Below are 14824 nucleotides of genomic sequence, written 5' to 3' on the forward strand. Positions count from 1 at the left end.
GTACAGACACTGAACAGAAGTGGTACAAAGCAGTTACCATGGTAACCAACCTTTTAATCATACGTCTTTCTTATTTATGACATGACTTGTTTGTGTGTTGTTTTTCACAGAAGTAACTTATATAAAGACATCAACTACACTCTACCAGACATCTCTACTCTGAAAGTTCAGGACGTGTATGATGGACTCACTGCTGATGAAGCTCCATGATCACTATGATGGACGTCTCCAGTGATGTTCTTCTGGTATAATCCATGTTTGGTCAGGTGTAAGAGGTTAGTGTGCTGTCATACCAGCTGCCAACAAGGACAGTCCCCAGGCCCCGCCCACATACAGTAGCCCCTCCTCTCACACAGCTGCCACTCTCTGATTATAGGCTGGGACCCTCTACCTGTGCATTAATCTGCTCTGAACATCAACACCATCATATGGCGTCTCTTGAAACATCTTTGGTGACATCACACCAAACTGAGAACATCACAGTAGAGCAGAGTTCCAGTGCTGAGTGGCACCAACTAAGGAGGTGCTGCATTACCCCCACCATATTCAGAGAGGTCTGTCACACCAGGGGGGAAAGCTCTGCTGAAAACCTCACCAAAAGGCTTCTGAGACCATCCAGTCAGACTGATGACTATGGGGAGACATTTGTCTCAAAAACATTCACAAATAGATTCACAATTTTTACATGTCTTTTTCAAATCCACAAATATATTTACAATTTTGACATGTACTTTTGAGATTTTCACATGTTTTTCAGATTTTCACGTTTTTCAGATCCACAAATACATCAACAATTTACACACGTGTTTTCTCATTTATGTGTGTATTTCTCATGAATTATCATGTGTAAATCCTCAACTGTGATTGTGGATTGAGCAAAGTACGTTTGTGGATCGGCCCGGAAATATAAAGAGAACCAATATTACAAATTTGGAAATATAAAAACAATCAATAATAAAAATGTGGAAATATAATGAGAATCAAAAATGAAAAAAATATACAAAAGTAGTATATTTGTTTTCCATTTTGTGCTTTTTCTGTTTTGTCTTTGTCTTTTCCATTTGTGTTTTGACATTGCTTTTACTTCATGACTCAAGCTGTCGGTAAAAGCAAAGGTCAATTCAATGGTCATTCTGCCCAGGCTGACTAGTCGATACCTGATCACATGATTCCTCTTCTCTTGGAGGGAAAGTTAAAAATGGGAGACGTGGATGAATTGAGAAGAGGCGTTCAACGACAGTTATTTGCAATATTTCGGTATGTGGAGGAAAATTCTCCAACGGACTATATTTTAAGGTTGGTGGAAGATGTCATGGAAAGTCTTGGAGAAATATCTGCGCTGACAAATGCAGACATGGACGAAGCTGTGTGGTGCAATCTTGAGGAGGTAAGTGTAAAATACGATGCCGTCATGTTGTCGGTCAGCTTTGTACACAAGTTTTAAGAGGGACAAAAGCTACATCATGACTCTGATTCACATATTAGGCATTCAGCCCTAATTAGCAGCCACAGCCAAAGTTAGCCCCTGCTATGGGCAGACCTGTGTTCAGCTCACACAAACGGACAGATTAGAGCTCAGACACACAGTGTGTCCCAGAGCAGGGATTAGGATGATCCATGGTCTTCTTAAATCACAGGGTGTACAATTGCAAAGTGAGTATTGATGCTGGATTTTTCCAGATCAAAGATGCAATTTAAAATTAATAATAAATATGCAATGTGCTGACTTGTATATAAACTGTAAGTATATTAAATAAACACATGTGCTTCATATACACATTTATGTTTTTATTTTGGCTGTTTTATAATTTAGGAATTAGAGCTGGGCGATAAATTGAGATTCAAGATGTATCAAGTTTTCTATTTTGGCGATATGGAAAACTATAATATTTCATATACTGTATATATATATATATATCCCTTATTATCTCTCTCTCTCTCTCTCTATATATATATATTACAGCTTATTATGTATCAAAATACTAGTTTTAAGAGTCGCTGCTTTTACTTCTCAGAACAACATGTAAAGCTCAGTTAGATGATTAATAAGTGTCACATATTGATCAGGTGTTTGTTAATAAATGAGCCTGTGTAACATTTTCATCAGCAAATTTAACCCAGAATTTTCTTTCTGATCAGACTTTATTTGATAAAATTAACTAGATTTATATCATAAATCATCATTTAGATAAAATATATTGAGATATGAGTGTTGGTCCATATCACCAGCCCTAGTAGGAATGTTCAAAACATTTAAATGTTAATAAAGGTCGACCTACCAGATTCTAATCATATCATTGTATTTAGTAAGTGGTTGACAAGTGGGTATTTTAGATTTATTGTACATCTATATTAAAATATAAGGAATACTGGAGCTTAGTTGGGAGGGTGGGACGGATCGTAGTGGGCGCCAGAAAATTTCCCTTATTTTCAAATCCAAAACTTGACAGATATGATCTAAGAGAACCAGAACTGAGATCAACCTTCTGTCTGAGGTTAAGAGAAGATCATTGGTTACTTTTACTAAGACAGTCTCTGTGCTGTGATTGGCTCTAAAGCCAGACTGAAAGCTCTGTATAAATTGTTCCTAAGTAGGTGATCACATAGTTGACCTGTGATGACTTTTTCAAAAATTTTGGAAACTAAAGGGAGATTAGATATTGGTCTATAATTGGACAAGTCATTTTTATGGAGAGGTTTGATTACAGTGGTTTTAAAGGTCTGTGGTACATAACCTGTTACTATAGATGTGTTAATACAGTTCATCATATTATTAACCATTTATTAGTAGTTTTAACCCACAACATGAATGGTTTTATCACTTATCAAGTCAGCCTGCTTTGATAACGGACAGTGATCAGTTTCCCTTCATTACAACAGCACACGTTTTTTTATCGTCACGTGTCATCACCATTGTGAAGAAACTCACTCTGCCAGTTTCCTCCATTGTAGTGATTGGTCAGACGTTGCTAGCTCCACCCCTTTCATGTGAACACGCATGTACCCAGGCTGAAAAAAATTGGCTTCAATTAGCGTGTTGTTATCGACCTTCGTAGGACAGCTTCTCTCTGACAGGGAATGTTTGGTTAGTTGACGCCCGTTAATGGAGATTAAACCAGGATACAATTATCTAGATTCATAGCATAGGGTCTTTATGTCCTAAAATTATATCTAATTCATTCATTTAATTTACTACAGCAAAATAAATCACGTTTAAAAGTATATTCTATAATTGTATAATAATGGCATTATTAAAACTGAACCTTGTTATTAACGCTGTGTTGCTATGTTTATCCAGTAACGTTAGCATATCTTCATCTATTATCTGCTAATGATGCCTTAATCTACTAGTTTAGCGGGGGATAATCCACTAACATGCTTTAATGCACACATGCAAATGTAAAAAAGTGCATCACAAACTGTCTAATCCACTCTAGGGTGTTTTTGAAACAAAGAGGAAAAGTTTTATAGATATTTATCATAGACTCAGAGCTAGTGAAGCTTTACAAGCAGTGAATATTTGTTTGACTGAAATACCATAAATTCTGTAATATGTCACACCTTTTTCATTTAAAAATATTGGTCTGTGACTTATCAGAGCTGAAAGTAATGGATTACAAGTACTCACATTACTGTAATTGAGTTGCTTTGATGGGTACTCGTACTTTAGTATATTTATAAATCACTAATTTTATTTGTACAAGTACGTTTTAAAACATTTCTACACCAACCACTACTGAGTGAATTATTTTCAGTTTTAAAATGATCAACAGACATTGTGAAACTACAAAAAATAAAATGACCAAACAACAACAAATGCATCACATCATAGTCCACCAATCAGATTAAACGTAATGCATTAGATCATAGCCGACCAATCAGATTAAACGTAATGCATTAGATCATAGCCCACCAATCAGATTAAACGTAATGCATTAGATCATAGCCCACCAATCAGATTAAACGTAATGCATCACATCATAGCCGACCAATCAGATTAAACGTAATGCATTAGATCATAGCCGACCAATCAGATTAAACGTAATGCATTAGATCATAGCCCACCAATCAGATTAAATGTAATGCATTAGATCATAGCCGACCAATCAGATTAAACGTAATGCATTAGATCATAGCCCACCAATCAGATTAAATGTAATGCATTAGATCATAGCCCACCAATCAGATTAAACGTAATGCATTAGATCATAGCCGACCAATCAGATTAAACGTAATGCATTAGATCATAGCCCACCAATCAGATTAAACGTAATGCATTACATCATAGCCCACCAATCAGATTAAACGTAATGCATTAGATCATAGCCCACCAATCAGATTAAACGTAATGCATTAAATCATCGCCCACCAATCAGATTAAACGTAATGCATTAGATCATAGCCAACTAATCAGATTAAACGTCATGCATTAGATCGTAGCCCACCAATCAGATTAAACGTAATGCATTAGATCATAGCCCACCAATCAGATTAAACGTAATGCAGTAGATCATAGCCCACCAATCAGATTAAACGTAATGCATTAGATCATAGCCCACCAATCAGATTAAACGTAATGCATTAGATCATAGTCCACCAATCAGATTAAACGTAATGCATTAGATCATCGCCCACCTATCAGATTAAACGTAATGCATTAGATCATAGCCAACTAATCAGATTAAACGTCATGCATTAGATCATAGCCCACCAATCAGATTAAATGTAATGCATTAGCTCCTAGCCCACCAATCAGATTAAACGTAATGCATTAGATCATAGCCCACCAATCAGATTAAACGTAATGCATTAGATCATAGCCCACCAATCAGATTAAACGTAATGCATTAGATCATAGCCAACTAATCAGATTAAATGTAATGCATTAGATCATAGCCAACTAATCAGATTAAACGTAATGCATTAGATCATAGCCAACTAATCAGATTAGCACCAAAACAGCATTGAATGCCAGTTATTTTCTCAGTTTTAGAGTTTATAAATGTATCTATACTTGGAGCCTGATACATTTTTTTTATTTTTTTATTGTGAATTGAATTAATTTGTATTATTTATTTTTTTTTAAATTTACATTTTGACAAACCTTTTATTTAATACAGATGCCTTTGTGGAAAATAAATTAGATTCAAATTGTGGAAGATTTCATTTTTTTCCTTTTTATGGTTTCTACATGAGATGTTTACTGTATGTAAGAGAACCAACAATAACTGTGGGGGTGAAAGTAACTAGTAACTTTAACTTTGAATACTATTTAATTGAGCTACTTTTTACTTGTACTTGAGTATTTTATGTATGATTTACTTGTACCTGTACTTGAGGATATATCAGTACTTTTTACACTTCTGTGACTTATACAATGAAGCGACTTATATGTAAGTTTTTGGCCAACAGCGCCTCCTGGTGAATAAAATGTTCATTAGTTTTCTATTGTTGTATAAGACGCTCCCTCATTGGTAGTAATTATGCCTGATGTAACAGTCTATACATACAGTATATCCACTATGAGGAGTAAAATGTGTGTTTGCATTATTTAATTTAATATATTTGATCTTCCTATGATAATATGACATACATTTAATCACAAAAGGCAACTTCGAACAGATCAATGTTGACAGGTTGTCATGGCAACTCAGGCTTAAATGGAAGCTCAATGTTGACAGGTTGTCATGGCAACTCAGGCTATATAAAAGCTGCAGAATCTCCACCATTCTACAGAATCTCCTGCACCGTCAGAAACGACTAAAGTAGCTTTAAATATATAGATTAACATTGACCAGCAGATGTCATCAGTGAGCAACGTTTGAGACCAAAGTGAGTTTCTAATAATAATGTCAACTTTAATGACTAATTTAGTGATTTCCCACAATCCAGTGAGTAAATACTGCTTGTTTTAATCTAAATGTGTTTACATATTAAGTCATAATCTTGTGTAAATGAGCTGATATTGTAAAGATCTTTGGAACTACTCAAGCTCCTCCCACTGCTGGTGCAAACTCCATTATTGGTTATAACATCTTCTTCGTTCTAAGCATTTGGCTGATGAGGGGCTAGATTTCCGATGCATTACATCAATTCTGGACTGGTGTGGGACAACATATATGTTTGGGACGACGCATCAATACAAAACATTTAAGTCGACATATTTTTTGCGTCAAATGGGCGGGGCAATATGGCCTTTTTTAAATGTCTGAATATTTTCAAACTGTATTATGATATATTGTTACGGCCCAGCCTAGGAGAACTGGACCGTAAGATGAAGGTGTGCCACCTTTCCCTGGTCTCAAGCAGACACATCGACAAAACCTAAATTTACAATTATTTATTTACAATTTACAACAACAAATAAGAATCAACTAAAGGAGGGAGCTGTGGGTCAAAATAAACACAAAAAAATACGGCCGCTCAAAAGTCTCTCACACTCGTCCCACACTCCTGACTGCTGTCTGCTCCTATGGTTGAGACCACTGAAGAGTGACACGATGCGCCTCTCTCTGCCCCGCCGCCCCCAGGCAGCTTTGTCTCCTCCCCTTTAACTGGTCGGCCTGTGGAGGCACGACCAATCAGGAAGGGACCCGTCACTCCATCCCCTCCTCCGCAGGTGGAATGAATCCCGGATGATAGGCGGACAAGACACACCCACTAAAGCACACACACACACAGCATCGACAGACACACTCACATATACGACCTCAGTCGTAACATTTACGATATACATCTCAATATTTTGCCCTTGCCTTGAGATGATGCTTTGATGTATAAAACCAGAATGGCAAGATTCTATATATATTGTTGTTTTCTCTGTGATGTAATTGGGGTTTCCCCTATTATAGCAAAGTGCACCCTCGGATCTGGGTCGGTTGCGTTTGAATATGTGATCGATTGATTTGGTCTTGAACTTTCCTGGTGTGCCTAAGGCATAAAGCGGCAGTGCAGAAGGTAGATATATGTGACAGAGAATAATTACAATGACTAGGGTCATGTCTGGTGTAAACCACATGTATATTAGAGGTTAGATAGCTTTTGTAGTGGATTCCAGTCCTAGTTTCTAGTTTACTATGTCCTTGAAGTGGTAGATGTTATTGAATGCATTGACTAGTTGGCTAATTAGGAATGCCATATCTCGGCTCGTAGGGTTTATTCAGCTCGCGATTGACGGCTAGTCTGATAGTTTTGTTGTTCTGTATAGCTTAATTTGGTTTTGGTGGACCCACTTGAGCTTTTGTTTGGTCTTTGTGCTGCGAACCTTTATTTGGGGGTCCGGTCCATTTGAGAAGAAATTTCTTCACTAGTTTGGTTGCATGATGATCGTTTTTGAGCAAAACTGTAATATTAGACTCTGCCTCCAACCTGTATTTCCTCCTGTGAGGCTTTTTGGTCGTAGTAGGCTTTATGGCCCTTAGTGCTCTCTTTGAGGTGTTTTAGAGCAAACGTGAACGTAGCTTGGAGGTGGTTCTCAGGATCGATCATGTATTGGTGAGTGGTGTAGGTGGTAGCAATGTTAGCTTGTCCTGGTTGGTACAGGAGGTGTGTGGGTAGAGTCATTTACCTGCCCGTCATCATTTAAAAAAGGTGGGATTCACTAATATGAAGCTGTACGGACACAAATGACTCAAAATAAATGAGATATTCTTTAATTCTAAGTAACTCAAAGGTTACTTTTTCTAGTAACGCATTACTTTTTGGTGTAAGTGATCAAAATAGTAACTGAGTTACTTTGTGAATGAAGTAACTAGTAACGGTAACTAGTTACTTTTTTTTCAGTAACTAGCACAACACTGGTTACAGCCGACAATAAAATGTTGGTTGTGTTTCTACGTCATGTTCGCCCCCTGTCCAATCAGAGCCTTCCCAACCCCCAGACCTAAAGTGGAATTAACTAAAGCCAAATAAACCGGTTTTCCATGTAAACCTCAGCTCTGGAATTACTATTACCATGTAAACATGAAGCAGAATGATTTAATGCAGAATAACTCATTCTGAATTTAAAAAAACATCATGTAACTGTGGCCACTGAGGAGTTTAGAACAACCGTTGATATGCTGGGGAAGAACTCCACATCAGAGAACATCAAAGGAAGAGCAAAAAGTAGAACCAAAAAAAAAGAACAAAAGGCAGAACTAAAAACCCAGAGCTCATAGAGCAGATACCTCCTCAGGAGAAAAAACACAGACATAGTGTGAAAGCCCAAAGCTGCAGATAGGAGAGAATAGGAAACATCTGGAACAGCCCCTGATTCAAAGAAAGACTAATACGTCCCAGAATTAACATCCTTCCCACAGATGAGACACTAATACTAAGCTACTCTTAAACGGTAAATCTCATGGTGCTACCATCTTTTAGCACAGAGGACAATCTAACAACAAGTACATTATGATTACAGTGACCAGCATTTTTTCCAATTACAATTAAATCACAATTATTTTTTTAGCCACAGAAATCAAATTACAATTACAGTACGTTATCATTTGCTTTACAATTATTCAGAAATACTGAACCTGAAATAGATAACCTAATAAAAGTTAACCTTTCTCTTGTGTTAGCTTTCTGTTAGCATCTCATATGATAACGGGTCTTAAGTCAGCTGTAAAATACACTTTTAAAATGGTAAAATGTGGGAAAGCTTGATATAAACATTTTAATAATATTTTAACTACATATGTGTAGAACATGTTCACCAGTTTTGCATTAAATAATTGACTTTTTTCTAGAATTTTAAAGGCAATTACAATTACAAAGTAAATTATCTAAACTCAACTAGAATTTAATGAGATTACGACAGCAACAGATTTTAAAAATTACAATTACAATTATAACTACACCATCTTTGTAATTAATTATCAATTACATGATTACAATTATTACTGACTCCAACCCTGCTCAGAAGCTGCCAGCTAATAATGGTAATCTACTTATAATATGTTTTCTTGTGTTTCAGGTTGTTTACCAAAGCAGTGACAGTGCATCAGTCGTGAAGAGTGGGAATAAGATTGTCATGGATCAGTTCATGAGGAGAGAAACTGACCCCCAACCACCTGCTGATGAGTGGTTAGATATCTTTAGAAATGGTGAGATAATGAAAAAGGTGCTGCAGCCTGGAAGAGGAAGAGACAGTAGGCCGCAACCTGGACAGATTGTGAAGATTCATATAGTATCACGTCTGAGGGATGGGACGCTGGTCAACGAGGAACCGGAGTTGTCGTTCACTGTGGGTAACGGGGAAGCGATCCAGGAACTGGATGTAGCAGTGCGATTCATGGAAATGAGAGAGAAGGCGCTCTTCAAGGTTCGGTCAAAGGTTGAGTTTGTAGTTACACTCCTGGAAGCTACTGATGCTCCAGACCTGAAGCTGCTGCCCCCCACTGAGAAGATTGATCTGGCCACCTGCAAGAGGGAGCAAGGCAATGTCCTTGATCAGCAAGGAGACCTGAAGCCACGCAACAACACGATCCGCGATGAGGTCTCCACGATGATGAAGAAGGACAGTGAGGACGATGAGAAGATGTTGGAGGACCCGTCCAGCACCCACAAACATCAGGCCATGGGTGAGAAGATGTTGGAGGACCCGTCCAGCACCCACAAACATCAGGCCATGGGTGAGAAGATGTTGGAGGACCCGTCCAGCACCCACAACATCAGGCCATGGGTGAGAAGATGTTGGAGGACCCGTCCAGCACCCACAAACAACAGGCCATGGGTGAGAAGATGTTGGAGGACCCGTCCAGCCCCACAAACATCAGGCCATGGGTGAGAAGATTTTGGAGGACCCGTCCAGCACCCACAAACATCAGGCCATGGTGAGAAGATGTTGGAGGGACCCGTCTCAGCACCCACAAACATCAGGCCATGGGTGAGAAGATGTTGGAGGACCCGTCCAGCACCCACAAACATCAGGCCATGGGTGAGAAGATGTTGGAGGACCCGTCCAGCACCCACAAACATCAGGCCATGGGTGAGAAGATGTGTTGGAGGACCCGTCCCAGCACCACAACATCAGGCCATGGGTGAGAAGATGTTGGAGGACCCGTCCAGCACCCACAAACATCAGGCCATGGGTGAGAAGATGTTTGGAGACCCGTCCAGCACCCACAAACATCAGGCCCATGGGTGAGAAGATGTTGGAGGACCGTCCAGCCCCACAAACATCAGGCCATGGGTGAGAGATTGTTGGACGGACCCGTCGCACACCCACAAACATCAGGCCATGGGGGTGAGAAGATTTGGAGGACCCGTCCAGCACCCACCAAACTCAGGCCATGGTGAGAAGTGTTGGAGGGCCGTCCAGCACCCACAAACATCAGGCCATGGATGAGAAGATGTTGGAGGGCCCGTCCAGCACCCACAAAAATCAGGCCATGGATGAGAAGATGTTGGAGGGCCCCCGTCCAGCACCCACAAACATCGGCCATGGATGAGAAGATGTGGAGGGCCCGTCCAGCACCCAACAAAACATCAGGCCATGAGGATGAAAGATGTTGGAGGACCCGTCCAGCACCCACAAACATCAGGCCATGGATGAGAAGATGTTGGAGACCCGTCCAGCACCCCACAAACATCAGGCCATGGATGAGAAGGTTGGAGGACCCGTCCAGCACCCACAAACATCGGCCCATGGTGAGAAGATGTTGGAGGACCGTCCAGCACCCACAAACATCAGGCATGGATGAGAAGATGTTGGAGGACCCGTCCAGCACCCACAAACATCAGGCCATGGATGAGAAGATGTTGGAGGACCCGTCCAGCACCCACAAACATCAGGCCATGGAATGAGAAGATGTTGGAGGACCCGTCCAGCACCCACAAACATCAGGCATGGATGAGAAGATGTTGGAGGACCCGTCCAGCACCCACAACATCAGCATGGATGAGAAGATGTTGAGGACCCGTCCAGCACCCACAAACATCAGGCCATGGATGAGAAGATGTGGAGGACCCGTCCCAGCACCCACAACATCAGGCCATGGATGAGAGAATGTTGGAGGACCCGTCCAGCACCCACAAACATCAGGCCATGGTGGAATATGTTGGAGGACCCGTCCAGCACCCACAAACATCAGGCCATGGGTGTGAAGATGTTGGAGGACCCGTCAGCACCCACAAACATCAGGCCAGGGTGTGAAGATGTTGGAGGACCCGTCCAGCACCACAAACATCAGGCCATGGTGTGAAGATGTTGGAGGACCCGTCCAGCACCACAAACATCAGCCATGGGTGTGAAGATGTTGGAGGACCCGTCCAGCACCCACAAACATAAGGCCATGGGTGTGAAGATGTTGGAGGACCCGTCCAGCACCCACAAACATCAGGCCATGGGTGAGAAGATGTTGGAGGACCCGTCCAGCACCCACAAACATCAGGCCAGGGTGAGAAGATGTTGGAGACCCGTCCAGCACCCACAAACATCAGGCCATGGTGAGAAGATGTTGGAGGACCCGTCCCAGCACCCACAAACATCAGCCATGGGTGAGAAGATGTTGGAGGACCCGTCCAGCACCCACAACATCAGGCCATGGGGATGAGAAGATGTTGGAGGACCCGTCCAGCACCCACAAACATCAGGCCATGGGTGAGAAGATGTTGGAGGACCCGTCCAGCACCCACAAACATCAGGCCATGGGTGAGAAGATGTTGGAGGACCCGTCCAGCACCCACAAACATCAGGCCATGGGTGAGAAGATGTTGGAGGACCCGTCCAGCACCACAAACATCAGGCCATGGGTGAGAAGATGTTGGAGGACCCGTCCAGCACCCACAAACATCAGGCCATGGTGAGAAGATGTTGGAGGACCCGTCCAGCACCCACAAACATCAGGCCATGGGTGAGAAGATGTTGGAGGACCCGTCCAGCACCCACAAACATCAGGCCATGGGGTGAGAAGATGTTGGAGGACCCCGTCCAGCACCCACAAACATCAGGCCATGGGTGAGAAGATGTTGGAGGACCCGTCCAGCACCCACAAACATCAGGCCATGGGTGAGAAGATGTTGGAGGACCCGTCCAGCACCCACAAACCTCAGGCCATGGTGAGAAGATGTTGGAGGACCCGTCCAGCACCCACAAACATCAGGCCATGGGTGAGAAGATGTTGGAGGACCCGTCCAGCACCCACGAACATCAGGCCATGGGTGAGAAGATGTTGGAGGACCCGTCCAGCACCCACGAACATCAGGCCATGGGTGAGAAGATGTTGGAGGACCCGTCCAGCACCCACAAACATCAGGCCATGGGTGAGAAGATGTTGGAGGACCCGTCCAGCACCCACAAACATCAGGCCATGGGTGAGAAGATGTTGGAGGACCCGTCCAGCACCCACAAACATCAGGCCATGGGTGAGAAGATGTGGAGGTCCAGTCCAGCACCCACAAACATCAGGCCATGGGTGAGAAGATGTTGGAGGACCCGTCCAGCACCACAAACATCAGGCATGGGTGTGAAGATGTTGAGAGGACCCGTCCAGCACCCACAAAACATCAGGCCACGGCGAGAAGATGTTGGAGGACCCGTCCACCACCCACAAACATCAGGCCCCGGACGAGAAGATGTTGGAGGACCCGTCCAGCACCCCACAAACATCAGGCCACGGACGAGAAAGTTGGAGGACCGTCCAGCACCCACAAAATCACCACGTAAGAGAAGATGTTGGAGGACCCGTCCAGCACAACAAACATCAGCCACGGGTGAGAAGATGTTGGAGGACCCGTCCAGCACCACAAACATCAGGCCATGGGTGAGAAGATGTTGGAGGACCCGTCCAGCACCACACAAACATCAGGCCATGGGTGAGAAGATGTTGGAGGACCCGTCCAGCACCCACAAACATCAGGCCATGGGTGAGAAGATGTTGGAGGACCCGTCCAGCACCCACAAACATCAGGCCATGGGTGAGAAGATGTTGGAAGGACCGTCCAGCACCCACAAACATCAGGCCATGGGTGAGAAGATGTTGGAGGACCCGTCCAGCACCCACAAACATCAGGCCATGGGTGAGAAGATGTTGGAGGACCCGTCCAGCACCCACAAACATCAGGCCATGGATGAGAAGATGTTGGAGGACCCGTCCAGCACCCACAAACATCAGGCCATGGGTGAGAAGATGTTGGAGGACCCGTCCAGCACCCACAAACATCAGGCCATGGGTGAGAAGATGTTGGAGGACCCGTCCAGCACCCACAAACATCAGGCCATGGGTTGAGAAGATGTTGGAGGACCCGTTTCCAGCCCAACATCAGGCCATGGTTAGAGATGTGGAGGACCCGTCCAGCACCCACAAACATCAGGGCCATGGGTGAGAAGATGTTGGAGGACCCGTCCAGCACCCACAAACATCAGGCCATGGGTGAGAAGATGTTGGAGGCCCCGTCCAGCACCCACAACATCAGGCCATGGGTGAGAAGATGTTGGAGGACCCGTCCAGCACCCACAAACATCAGGCCATGGTGAGAAGATGTTGAGGACCCGTCCAGCACCCACAAACCTCAGGCCATGGGTTGAGAAGATGTTGGAGGACCCGTCCAGCACCCACAAACATCAGGCCATGGGTGAGAAGAATGTTGGAGGACCCGTCCAGCACCCAACATCAGCATGGGTGATAAGATGTTGGAGACCCGTCCAGCACCACAAAACATCAGGCCATGGGTGAGAAGATGTTGGAGGACCCGTCCAGCACCCACAAACATCAGGCCATGGGTGAGAAGATGTTGGAGGACCCGTCCAGCACCCACAAACATCAGGCCATGGGTGAGAAGATGTTGGAGGACCCGTCCAGCACCCACACAACATCAGGCCATGGGTGAGAGATGTTGGATGACCCGTCAGCACCCCAAATCATCAGGCCATGGGTGAGAGATGTTGGAGGACCCGTCCAGCACCACAAACATCAGGCAATGGGTGAGAAGATTGTTGGAGGACCCAGTCCATCACCCACAAACAATCAGGCCATGGGTGAGAAATATTTTGGAGGACCCGTCCAGCCCCAGCAAACATCAGGCCATGGTTGAGAAGATGTTGGATGACCCCGTCCAGCACCCACAAACATCATGCCATGGTTTAGAAGATGTTGTATGACCCGTCCATCACCCGACAAACATCAAGTCCATGTGGTTTGTAAAGATGTTGGAGGACCCGTCATCACCAAAAACATCATGCATGTGTGATATATTTGGAGAACCCGTCCAGCACCCACAACATCAGGCCATGGGTGAGAAGATGTTGGAGGACCCGTCCAGCACCCACAAACATCAGGCCATGGGTGAGAAGATGGGGAGGACCCGTCCAGCACCCACAAACATCAGGCCATGGGGATGAGAAGTGTGGAGGACCCGTCCAGCACCCACAAACATCAGGCCATGGGTGAGAAAGATGTTGGAGGACCCGTTCCAGCACCCACAAACATCAGGCCATGGGTGAGAAGATGTTGGAGGACCCGTCCAGCACCCACAAACATCAGGCCATGGTGAGAAGATGTTGGAGGACCCGTCCAGCACCCACAAACATCAGGCCATTGGGTGAGAAGATGTTGGAGGAACCCGTCCAGCACCACAAACATCAGGCCATGGGTGAGAAGATGTTGGAGGACCCGTCCAGCACCCACAAACATCAGGCCATGGGTGAGAAGATGTTGGAGGACCCGTCCAGCACCCACAAACATCAGGCCATGGTGTGTGAAGATGTTGGACGACCCGTCCAGCACCCACAACATCAGCCATGGGTGAGAAGATGTTGGAGGACCCGTCCAGCACCCTCAAACATCAGGCCATGGACGAGAAGATGTTGGAGGACCCGTCCAGCACCCACAAACATCAGGCC

At 44.0% G+C, this 14824-nt stretch overlaps 1 protein-coding gene across 2 annotated transcripts; it reads left to right on the forward strand.

The window, feature by feature from the left end:
- Positions 1-7971: 7971 nt before the first annotated feature.
- On the forward strand, positions 7972-14251 carry LOC114458353 (peptidyl-prolyl cis-trans isomerase FKBP8-like). Of its 2 annotated transcripts, XM_028440737.1 has the most exons (4): positions 7972-8332; positions 8957-9622; positions 13865-14052; positions 14205-14251. In XM_028440737.1, the coding sequence occupies exons 2-4, from the start codon at positions 9014-9016 to the stop codon at positions 14218-14220; spliced, it is 813 nt and encodes a 270-aa protein (XP_028296538.1). In that variant the 5' UTR covers positions 7972-8332; positions 8957-9013; the 3' UTR covers positions 14221-14251. The 2 variants fall into 2 exon arrangements, with proteins under 2 accessions (XP_028296538.1, XP_028296539.1); XM_028440738.1 differs by lacking the exon at positions 14205-14251 and having other exon boundaries at positions 13865-14098.
- Positions 14252-14824: the final 573 nt, after the last annotated feature.

This window comes from Gouania willdenowi, unplaced genomic scaffold, assembly GCF_900634775.1.
Source record: "Gouania willdenowi unplaced genomic scaffold, fGouWil2.1 scaffold_104_arrow_ctg1, whole genome shotgun sequence".
NCBI classification, from domain to species: domain Eukaryota; kingdom Metazoa; phylum Chordata; class Actinopteri; order Blenniiformes; family Gobiesocidae; genus Gouania; species Gouania willdenowi.

Excerpts from the sequence above, each read along its gene's own strand:
- LOC114458353 (XM_028440738.1), top strand. The coding sequence starts at position 9,014 with ATGGATCAGTTCATGAGGAGAGAAACTGACCCCCAACCACCTGCTGAT. Across the intron at positions 9,623-13,864 it reads ATCAGGCCATGGGTGAGAAG|ATGTTGGAGGACCCGTCCAG; the intron begins ATGTTGGAGGAC and ends CATGGGTGAGAG.